At 36.1% G+C, this 12,140-nt stretch overlaps 1 protein-coding gene across 1 annotated transcript in view; it reads right to left on the reverse strand.

Annotated features, from left to right (window-relative positions):
* DACH2 (dachshund family transcription factor 2) overlaps positions 1-11,668 on the reverse strand; it is a gene marked incomplete at its 5' end in the record, with an annotated part of 101,817 nt that extends 90,149 nt beyond the window's left edge. Inside the window, one exon of the mRNA XM_009580240.1 lies at positions 11,537-11,668. Coding sequence (XP_009578535.1) covers positions 11,537-11,668 — 132 coding nt within the window. The remainder of the gene's footprint in view (positions 1-11,536) is intronic.
* Between the last annotated feature and the right edge of the window lie 472 nt (positions 11,669-12,140).

The raw sequence follows: 12,140 nt of genomic DNA on the forward strand, positions 1-12,140 counted from the left end.
GTGCCAAACTGCAGGGCGAAACAGCCCGTCCTGAACTCGCCCTGCCACCGCTAAACTACATCTACTACCTGACCTAGATCTGTACGCTGCAACATAATATACCACATCGCAGGGTACAGCCTAGAGCGTTTATCCACAACATGGGATCATTATCCTACATTATGGTCTCTTCTTCAGCTACAAGAATGGTTCAGCTAAAGCCTTACCAACTCTTCTCTTCAAGAAAGCATCACAGTTTGACAAGATACTGGTATTCTAAAACCATTAGGTACATGCTTTCTGTGCCTCCCAAGATGAAACGTGTATCTGCAAAAACTAATATCGAAACTGGCCATCCTAAAATACATATTAGTTACTTACCAGATAACATAACATTGGTTACATTTCCAAGATAATAAACACATTACAACAGCATCTGAAAAATGTACAAAAAAAATCCATGCATTTTGCCTTTAGATTACAGACAAATCAGTAGCTTCAGTTATGTGATGCCAAAAAGACTGTCTTCTCCATGACTAAACGGACCAGGTTTTAATATTCTTCAGTGATCTTATTAATTTAAATTAAGCTTCTAAGAAATTAAGAATAAGAATTTCATTTGAGAAAAAGATGTCGCAGCCATGGAAATTAAAGATTTCTAACACATTCTGGTGATAAAGGTACATTTACTCTTGGTCTGAGACAACATTGCTGGTCTTTCATAATTATAACTAGAATGATCTGATAAATTGCTGCTCTTGTATACAGTTAGGGATTGGGTTGGTTTTTTTTAAAAGGAGCTAAAAACATAGACTACCCACCTGTATCTATTTTTAATTTGGTAATGACTGTACTTGCTAAAATTCTACCAAAATGTCACTCACAGCTTTGGATTCCAGCTTTTTTTAACCAGAATATGGAGCAGAAAGCATAACCTATTATGCAAAACTGTGAGATGCTTACTTTTAAAATGACAGAAATAAATGCATAATCCTGATTTTCTTATGGATCAAAACTTTACTAAAGGAAAACAAAACTCGCATATAACTATTCAAGATAGCCAAGGTATTCTATAAAAAGTAATAAGGTTCTGATCTGTGTATGTCCTGTTTACCCTACTCTAGAACTAAGGGATGCTTCTTACTTTGTGGGTGCAAGTAAAGGCAGAATTACTTGAGACCACTGTGACTTCTGTCTCATCAAATTCACAAATCAGCTAGACATTTAAACAGCACCAACTGTTGCAAGTAAAACCGCTATCGAATCTCAGCTGCAAAAATGTCAGTTCAGGGCACTCTGCAAAAATCTAGTACTGAATCCTTAACTAAAAACCCACTTTTTTTTTTTTTTTTTTTTTTTTGATTAATGCTACTCTTTTGAGTGAAAAAATATTCCAAATGATCACACCACAAACATTTCTTACCTCAAATATAAATTAACTGTATGTTAGGGGACGTTTTTTAAAAATCTGATTAAAATTGTAATTCATGAGACTCCTGCTGTTGGCAGCTGTATCACTATCAATGACATCCTTTGGGGGACTCTCAGCATGTGGCCCGCATCAAAGGTAATATGCCAGTTTTCATCCTAACTTATATATGCCTTAACAAGAACAAGAATGTTCCAGACTCTATAATGTAATTAAAACATTAAAGTACTTTTTATTGTTAAAATATCATTAATGGGAGATTGAAGTTGACTCACTAGTATTAACAAAGGCAGCTATCACTAATATGTGCTTTTCCTAACATACTGGAATTCTTTATGTACTGGATTCCTTACATCCTTACATACTGAAACGGGAAATTAAAACACATTGGTTAAGCATGCTAATACATCATAGTGTTTAAACAAATATGTTGCTTTGTGCAAAATGATAGGCAGACAAGATTTTGTTGAAATAGTGTACATACATGTATTTGACATATGGCACTTCACTATTTCTGTTTGGTAGCGCTGTGGAAAATGTGCAAATCACTAAGCATACTTCTTAGCATTTTTGGCATCCCTAATTGCCAGAGTTCATCTGATCACCAGTTGATGGTTCCTGCTCCCAAGACTGCTTTTGATTTTATCCAACAATAGTTTAACGTAAAATACAAAATGCATTTCAGAGAGGTAGATCTGGACCACACTTTTCTTCTTCCTTCCCTTTACCACCTCAAGACCAAAAAGGTCGAGGTGCCTGGAGATGCCTTCTCACCCTCTGCCTGCCTGCAGAGAGCAGCTCTGCTTCCTAAAGGGCAGGACACACTCTTCCCACAGTCGCAGAAGCCTACTAAAGTGTCTAAACTGGAATGATTTTTCCTCTTGAAGTGCAGTGCATCTAATCTGTATTGGTCTTAATAAAAATTTATACTGAAAGTCCTAAATTTGGCACATTTCTGGTAAGTACCGCTCCCTACAGTGCTATGGCAGTTCCTGTGCCTTGCAGAGAAACATGAGACCTCGTCTTAATGAGGGACACTTTTGAGCAACCTGCCTGCCTTCGGCAGGTTGATATTGACCACGAATATCTGCTACTACTAACAAACATGAAAATTATCCAAGGAAACCAAGGAAAAAATGTAGCCTTGCCTCTACAGTGGCCAAAATGATTTATGACATCAAGGCCTAGTGAATACAACTAATACTCTGAAGGGACTGTGTGAGCTCAGCCTGCACTCACATGTTCTGTGCCCACTCCTAATTACTTCATTTACGACTGTAAAAGTGTTTTAACAGACAAAATTAATTATTTTGAATAATCCTTCTGAAATATGATATGCATTTTAATTGTATGCACCCTGTCATTAATTAAAGTTCCCTACCTTTTGGTGCATTAATTCAAAGATCATATCAGTGACAAAGCAACAATTATAAGATGACTGTTTACTAAAATTAAAGAGAAAGTTAAAAGGTTAATGTACTCTTGTGATACACTTAAAGTAATGCTAAAATGTTTTCATTTGAGTTTTTACTAGACATTATTTTTCTACTCTTTAAAATCAATCTCTTTGTTCCAGGAACACATTTCCTGTCAATAAAATGAAAAATGATATAGATTTAGGAGGATAGTGGTCTCAGCGTAGCATCTCTCATATTATTATTCCAGTATCATCTGTTACAAAGTAAGACCAATTCCCACATCTAATTACAAACAGGATTTCAGAGTCATTAAACAAAATACATTTCCATTAGTGCTGCTGTAAGAAGATAGGGGAAAAAATGAAGATTAGTTCATGCTGCACCTCTGTTTTTCAAGCTTTGAAGATTTAGACCTCTGCTCTCTGAGACAATAAATTTGTAAAGGATCTGAAAGGTGACAGACATGTGAAAGCTCTCAATTCTATGCAGTTTAGCCATACCATTTGCATTTTGTCATTAGTTTATCTTCTGCTGCACTTAGTTCTGATAGTAGATATGGCAAGAATCTAGAGAGGTTGTTTATGATTACACTGTGTGCACCCAGAGGTATTTTATTTGGCGTTAGGAAGGTTTTTTTTAATAGATATGATTGATTTTCTATATTAAATTTGTTCGAGCAAAAGTTAGAAATCATTGTAAGGAATTCTGTCTTTATGGAAAAAATGTACTTTATACTCTGGAAAAAAGGAACAGCAGTTCTTTGACTTCAAGTAAGATAACAGCCAAAATATATTGAGGAAGCAGATTGTGTGATATGTTTAACTGTTGACATACAAACTTAAAAGTATATGTATTCTCCATTCATAAACATTTAGCAGCATCTAATTGTCATGAATCCATTTAAAATATAACCTTGAGAATTACCCACCCAAAAAGCATTCACACAAACCAGAGCTTAGACATTTAATAAGAACTTTTCTAAACAGAAGTCTATATAAGATAATACCTAAATTTCCTTATCTTTAAAATAGTTTACATTAGCTTATGACGTTATATAAACATCAATTGATTTCATAATGTGTAAGATAAGCATCAAAAATCTGAAGCTGAAATTCCTCTCAAAGAAAAAGATGCCTCAGATTTACAGAGAAAAGCACAGAGAATTTCATTTTCAGAAGTTGTCCAAAGTTTTATTTCCTTTATTAGTTTTAAAACTACAGCCAGAGCTACTTCATATTTCTCAGAGTTGGGTGTCAGTTAATCCAAATATGTAAATATTAGCTGATGAATTAACATTTATGTGTGAATCATACACATTTACTCTAAAGTATTTACATTCATATTTAAATGAATACGAATACTTTTTAAAAAGACAGTTAAAGTACTCACATGCATTCAATAGGTAACTGCTTAAGAATTTATCTAAAATGGAACCTTACAATAGTTTGCAGATAAGAAACAAATTCACTTTTGCTGAAACTCCACTGAAACTGTGGTTCACTAAATCATCCTAAAATTCTTGGTATTAAATCCTGCCCAGTGGTGGGGTAACACAGCAGAAACTATCCATTGATATTCACTCTCCAAAAAAACCCCAATTTGCCGAAGAAGCAGATATATGTGCATCTTGTTTCCAAGCTTCACACACGGAGACTGGTTCTTGGGGTAATTGAGAGGGCCCATGAAAGCCATTACCATTAGGAAGAAACAAGAGAATACAGCAGAATAGAAACAAGGTACAACCGAACCAACAAACAGCTTATCACTTCCTGGTTAATGTTTGAGGAGCTGTATCTTAAAAAAGAAAACAGCACATCAACAACCTTTTCCTCCAGAATTATCAGTCGCTGGCTCCAGGAAGGCCTCACTTAAATTATCTGCAGGGAATTCATTGTTCTGCGTCATTCAGCAACTACAGACATTTTCTGACAAGCAGCAATGGGTAAAGCTCAGTGTTACGTTAATGGTTTAGTTCCTTCACTCCATTTTCACTGAAAAAGAAAGCTTACAATTTCTTAGATATCACTTGCAAGTGGGTTCAAGAAACTTCCAACCTCCAAACCTATGTATGGAAGCTCATCCTGAAAGCCACTGAGTTTCATCACTACACGAATCTTCTTCAAGTATTACGGTTATGGGATAAACACTCCTATGCAGAGCTTGTCTCACAGCCAGTCACCTATGGGGCCATACGTGCCGTCGTTACCTAGAGGAGCCTCATTCGTACATCAGAATTCAGCATCCTGCTCCCTCGTCTCTGCGCTGTGAGTTAGTCCTGAAGAACCAATGTCTCGTCCAGGGGCTTCAGAAGTGGTTTTTGGTTTTTTTTTTCAGATGCACACTGTAACATGGCCCATTCCTATTGCAGCGTCCAATCTCCCTCAGAGAAACGCATCCCAAACTGATGGGCTGAACAGGAGCCATGAAGAGCTCTGAACTCACTTCTGATCTCCAGGAGATCTTTTAAGCTGTGTCTCTGCATGACACTGACCATCACTGCCTATCTCCCAGCCTGGTTCCACCGGCTGTGTAATACGTGTTATACCATGAGCCATACTCACAGTACATCATCATCTGCACGCTTGAGGAAAAAAGGCACATAAAAAATGTCATCCTCTGTCCTATCTATCCTACCTATCCCGGTGCTCAGTCCATTTGCGTTCGATGGCCATGGACTAGCAGCTCACTTCACCACTCAGCAAATAGGGAGGTCCACATAGCCACTATGTGTTACTCTCAACTTCCAGCGTGAAAAGCAAGTACCTTCACAGGCACCATGACCAACACAGGTATATGGCTAAAGAAATAGCACAGGTGTCTCAATTTTTAGGATGAAATGTTTTAATATATCTGCTAGGGCTGGAGTCAAACAAGCCTAGTTTTTGGATGAGAAGGCACAGAAAACAAAATATATTACATTCTCTCTTATTTCAAGACTGTATATATTCCTCCTGGCAAAAGGACAATTAAAGAAAATTAAAAGTATGCTTCACTAGCTTTTCAATTGATTCTAAAAATATTAACAGTAGTTTTGACTGGTTATATTTTTAAAATGGCATGAATGTTTTCTGTTCTTTAAATAAAATTATCATCTTTGAAACAATAACTCTCTGCTCATGTAACACAAAAATACTTGCTTTAACAACAGGAAAAATGACTTCATGAAGTCTGCACAGCACTCAAGGATTAGAAAAATCTGTTCTCTGGTCGTGTCATTTTTACTCTTACAATAAAATAACAGCCTCGGCATCCTGCTTTTTAGAATAAAAGACCTACCTCTTTTGACTTTTCAAGCACTTGAAAATTTTAAAAGAGAAAAACTAAAAAATGCTGACCGTGTAATAGCTGGGTATTCATGGTGGGTGGAGAACGTGAAAGGTTACAATATGGATCTGTGCCTACGCGTTTCTTTTCAACTTGAGCAGCATCCTCTTGCTTCTGCTAACTCGGCAATCATACAGCTGACAGATTTCTGGGTTTTCTAAATAATGCATGGGATTTTCTTTTAACATGTCAGTGCAAAAGTATCAATTCTGCCCCTGTGTCGTTTGTGATGCTGATTTTCCTTGACAGCATTCCATTAAACCAATGAGTTTTTTCCCTCCTGATGGTTCCTTAAATATTCCTCTGAGTGATGTATTTGTGGTTTTTTAAACAGATTGTGAAGGATGTTTGCATTTATGAGAAAACTGCATGGCAGGTACTGAAGGGAAAAAAGGATAAGAAGATAACACTTTTTTTTTTTTTCCTATGAAGAGCTTTTTCTCTGATCCTCATACACCAAAAGCTAGGGTGTTTTTCCTTTCTTTTCTGCCTAACTTAGCTCCTTGTCTGGAAATTAAGCAACAAGACTCTACACACAGAATAACATTTTGACTTCCTAAGGAAATACCACTGAAACACTTAGTACCGTTTGATATCTCTCTTGGGAAAGCAAAACACATTTATTAAATCATGCATGCTAACTCCAAAAGCCAACAGAAGGAAATAACTGCTTTATTCTTTGCACTGAGATTTTGTACAAACAGGTATTGTCACGGATTGCTATGCACTGATCCTTTGCTTATGCAGCTTAGAGGATATTCAAGTAATATCACCGATACTGTATTTTGCAATCTATCCTTCATGTTCCAGTTCTATCACATGCTTGTACAAACTACCTGCTGCCACGCTATTAAAAAAAAAACCTCTGTTTTCAAGTAAGTTTCAAATTTCCCTAGGCAATTATATGCTAATTTCCAGAATACACTTCACCTAATATTAGTATCGCATGATGATGAAACAGATGATCTTTATAAACACTTTTGTGCAACCAAGAGGTTTTGTTTATCTTATTTCTATAGAACAACAGAATTGATTACGTGGCTGGGCTTTGAGAGATCTGCACACACATCCAGAATACCTGGCTTCAGCTGCCAGCTTCAAACTCTTGATCTTACTCATTTTCCAAAGTGGGATATGAAAGGCCACATCACTCCTGGCACATCTTATCAGTCATGCTTTACAGTATGACTTGCCTTAGCTATGACAACCCCCTGGATTCAAGGCAATCCTCGTATGTGTGTACTGATTGCCATCAACAAGCCATCTCATCTCCAAGGACTCACATGGAGTAGCCAAAAAGGAGGAATAGGATTATGAAACACTTATGGCCACTGGGAATTTGGGATTTCAGAGGCACTAATTTCTCCCACTTCCAGACACCTATGTCCCCAACTACGTGGTTCTCTAAATTCAACCTTCTTTCCCAGATCCTACAAGAAGATGGAGACAGATACTAAGCTAGCACAGATCGGCTGGACTGTGGAGCCAGAGAACCTATAGTGCCAGATTAAATACGAGATTTTCAACTGCCTGAGAAGTTTGCTTCAACACTTCATATGATGAGTAGGAAGGTGCAAAAAAAGCTCTTTCTCTTCTGCAGAGAGTGGAAGGAGGACATTAATGTTCAAATGTATAACAACATTCTTCACAGCACTGTGAACTAATGCATTACTTCAATTAAAAATTACGTGCAAATACGTGCAATTTTTTTTTCTTTTGGTACTTTTCTTCCCCCCCACCCCCCTCTCCCCCCAGTTTCAGTATTGTCTCTTGCAGCATTTTTTTTTAATAAGTTATTTAGAATATTCCATACTAAACTCCAGCATTACTGAGATTATTTTAATACCACAAAAAGGAGGTAGGTAGGACCTGATGGCAAAGCATAACAGCTGGACTAGAAGCAGAAAAAGAAGTGGCACATTTACTCCCCACTTCCTTAGACACACTTGTAAGATTCAATTCCACACCTGTAATTTCCTAGAGGACAGTATAATATCTGAGGAATTATAGTCAGTGATCCTGAGAGTTAGAGTTCAGATTTTTAATTGATAGCATGAATTCTGGCTTCAGATACAGAAATTCTTGAAAAATTTCCATCATCATAGGTGCACACACACAGAGAAAGAAACTACAGAAGTGACATTCTAGGCATTACTAAAGAAGCAAATCCAAAATTATTTCATACTGACTTCAACAGATACAAGTGGGGATTGAAATGAATATGACAAGACATCCTCACCACTTTTTTATTATACTAAGGGCCTGTATATAATGACAAACTTCCAAAAAATCTGGCAATAAAGTTTCAGGACTTAATACTGATCAATTACATTTTTAAATTCAAAAGAAACAACAGCAAAAGAGACTATTCCACTCATCTATCAGACTATGGAATGAGGAGGAAGGAACACATCCTAATGTGAAATATTTAGTGGCGTTCTATCTTAGGCTCACCAAAGGAAGTCAATGTGTAACACTGAGGTAAAAAAACCACAATCTCTATAGTCGGGGGTTTTTTTAAGTAAAACTGCAACCCTTCAAGTCTTTGTTACAGTAAAAAAGAAAAAAAAAAAAAAATCAAAGGAAGCAAAAGGTCCTCTGCTCTGTATAACTATATTTCTGATTTGACAGCTACAATTATAATCATTCAGACATCTATTTCCCACAAACTCTCCACAGCCATAACCTTTAGTGATTAATTATAAAGTTTCAGGAGCAATAGTACATAGACTAATTTCCTAAAACAATAAAAGACAGAATTTCTCATTTGGAGCTAAATGAAACACGAACAGGTTGTTATTCATGCTGAAATCTAGATGCAGAGTCATGTTGCAGCCATTACAGAAGCTATTAAACACAACCTCAAATCAAAGAAACTGTAGGTCTCTCTCCTAAAATAAAATGTTTTTCTCACTTATGAGGCTTCTGACTCCTTTGCTCTGTTCCTTTTTACCACCTCTTAGTAAAAAAATTTTCAAAATTCAATTTTCTTTCTCATTTTGCATTCCCATTTGGTTTTTAATAGTCATTTAAACTGTAAGAGTCTAGAGCAAAACAAACATTTGGTAAAGGTTTCAAGCACACAGAATTATCATGGTGTTCTTTTCACAGTGAATCAAAGTTACAAAACGTGTATCAACTTCTAAACAAAATGCCCACCCTCTTCATGCCCCATCTCAGTCTCCAAAGAGTTTTCTGTAGTGAATATCTGATAATTCCTCAGTTATTTTATATAGTGAAACGTATAGTTAAGTTTTACATTCCTTTCATTTTGGTTTTCCTTTTTGACACATCCTGCTGTACCTACTTAATGTAAATCTTTAAAAAATGATCCTCCACTAAAGAGAGAAACCATGCATTGCAAAAATGATCCTAATGCTGGCATTGCAGATACTAAAAAGAGGGGAAATTGTGATTTTTAATATGATTAGGTTTTTTTGTTATGGACTTATTTCGCCGTCTGCAAGCAACATTGGCACTCGATCCAGCAAATTTGCTCTTAGCAATTTTACTGAATTAGGCAATGAAAAGGGGAAAGAATTGAGTAAAGGTCTTTACATAACTGACACCATATCCTTAGCCTTGGGCCCCACTGTAACTTAGCTAAAGTCAGTGGGAATTTTTCCAAATATTTAAACCGGTTTTGAGTCAGTTGAATTGCTAAACCACAGAGAACTTTCATTTCATATGGATACTCTTGACATATTGTCAAAAGGCTGGTATAATAGTTCCCTATAAAACTCGTCAACGAGGTACCTAAAATAATAATATTAATGTACTGAAGATTCTCCCCATATGAAGTATACAAATTTTGCCATATCAGGTAACACACAAAACCATGAACATTCGAATTAGCAAGCTTTTGTACAGCAGCTTTTGAAAACGCTAATACTAACCCTACATCTTTTCTGCATGAAGCTTCCTTGCTTTTCTGTAGGAATTCTATCTTCAGTCGTATTTCTTAGCATTCAGTGAAATTTCATAATTCATTTTGAACTACATACAGACTATAAAAGTTACACAAACTAAATATGCTTTTTCAGTGCTTTTTTCTGAATTCAATATGCACTAATTGATTAGGGTCTGAGAGGTGAATAAGAGATACATATCCTACATAATAGAAAGCTATGGAAGGGTTTAATGCATGAATTAGAAGCCAGATTTCTTCAATACAGATGAGTACACAAAATTAGCAAAAGGCAATACCACTTTTGGAAAGACTGCTTTGTGCATAATTTGTCATGAATTCAAAGTTACTCCTTTAGAAAATGAGTCTAAGACCTCCCAGCTGCTGCTTTATTGGTCTAATAAATTACCATTTTGATGGTACAATGCATATACACTATACACCATCCAAGCAAGCAAACTGTTAGAGCGGCTTCGTCTTTAGAGACACATGTGTGACTTCAGAGATGTGTGAATGCCAATGGGAGATCTGAATGCAATGAGGGATCAGACAATGCCTCTGTTCTTGAATTGATAATGAAAACAAAGGATGCGTAAGTTTCCAAAACGGTCAGAGCGTATTGTAGGTTCGTGTCGAAAGCAGTGAGTCCAAGTGAACCTGCTCTTATTATAATAGGCATCTAGCAGCTTTCTGAGACAAAACGGATCTATCTTATTCTAGGTTCTCTACACTATCCAAGTAAAAATCTCTTCTATTTCCCTAAAAAGAACATTAGAATAAACAAAGAAGATACCCTCTTCAAAGGATCCATTTCTGACTTAACCTTTGAACCCTGTTCTTGTGGAGCTGGGACTTGGGGAGTTTAGTTCAAGTTTATACTAATGTTTAGAGTAGTATAGACTGCACATGTGTTCAGTGTCAGTACTTTCTACCCAAGGTTATTCCAGCCAGGTAGGCCATAACAAACATTTATCATGACTCTCCTTCATAGCTGTGGTTTGCAAACACCCATTCAAGGGAAGAACAAAATGTAGAAAAGCCAGAAAGTTGGTGATTTAGCATTCCCTACTTTACCTTTTGGCAGTGAACTGTGGAACTCATAATGAGTTCCAACAACCTGATGTTTTGGAAACTTTCCATCATTTACAGGAAAACTCTAGACTCACTGTATTATTGCCAATAGAGCAGTCTTTTGTTACTTCAAATATATTTAGGGAACAGTTTAAAATGTCTGTATTCTAACATAATGAAAACAATCCTTCACCAATATTTTTCAAAAAATTAATGAAGGTGGCTGTTAGGAGGAAAACTGGAGGAATACTGGAGGAATGGGTGCAGTAATTTTGATTTGACGCTGGCAGAGCGAAGCTTACAAAATAAAAGAGCACAAGAATTTGAGATAGATTTTGATTTTGTTTCCCATGCACAAAAATAGGTGTTAAGAGCTCCCCTACAGCTCACATGCACAGCATTACTTACCTGCATTAGAATTGAGCTCTTCATTTTCTGATTCTGTTCCATTTTGACTTCCACTTCCATGAAGGCTATTCATTGCCATAAGTTTCATTTTCTGTAACTTCATAGCCTCTGCCATGGCAGCTGCTGTCAGACCTGGAAAAATATAAATAAATACAATGCAATATCATACCATACAACGCAGCACTGAAAAATATGAAGAACAAAAAACAATTCCTTTCAGTGACAATAAGTCACATGAATTCAATACACATTCTTAGTCCAGTTATGTAATGTTATTCTGAACACTATCTTTATTTTAAAGTTGTTATTTCAGTACACCATTATAAGGATTTTTTTTTTAATTCTTTCATGTTTCTTCTTCTTTTTTTTTTTTTACATGTATAGCATAAAGAAATATTTATTTAATGGTATCCCATTTGATTAGACTCTTAAATATCACTTCCTGTCACTTTGATCATTTCGTCACGTTGATCACTTTCTGCTTAATTTATTTAGCTGCTACAAAATTTCCAACTACACCAGTAAGATACAGTATTAATTAATTTCCAATTAACATGGAACAATCAATGCTGTACTATTATATTATATATCCAAATATTATTTT

The sequence above is a fragment of the Fulmarus glacialis genome, unplaced genomic scaffold, assembly GCF_000690835.1.
Source record: "Fulmarus glacialis isolate BGI_N327 unplaced genomic scaffold, ASM69083v1 scaffold16416, whole genome shotgun sequence".
In the NCBI taxonomy this organism is placed as follows: Eukaryota; Metazoa; Chordata; class Aves; order Procellariiformes; family Procellariidae; genus Fulmarus; species Fulmarus glacialis.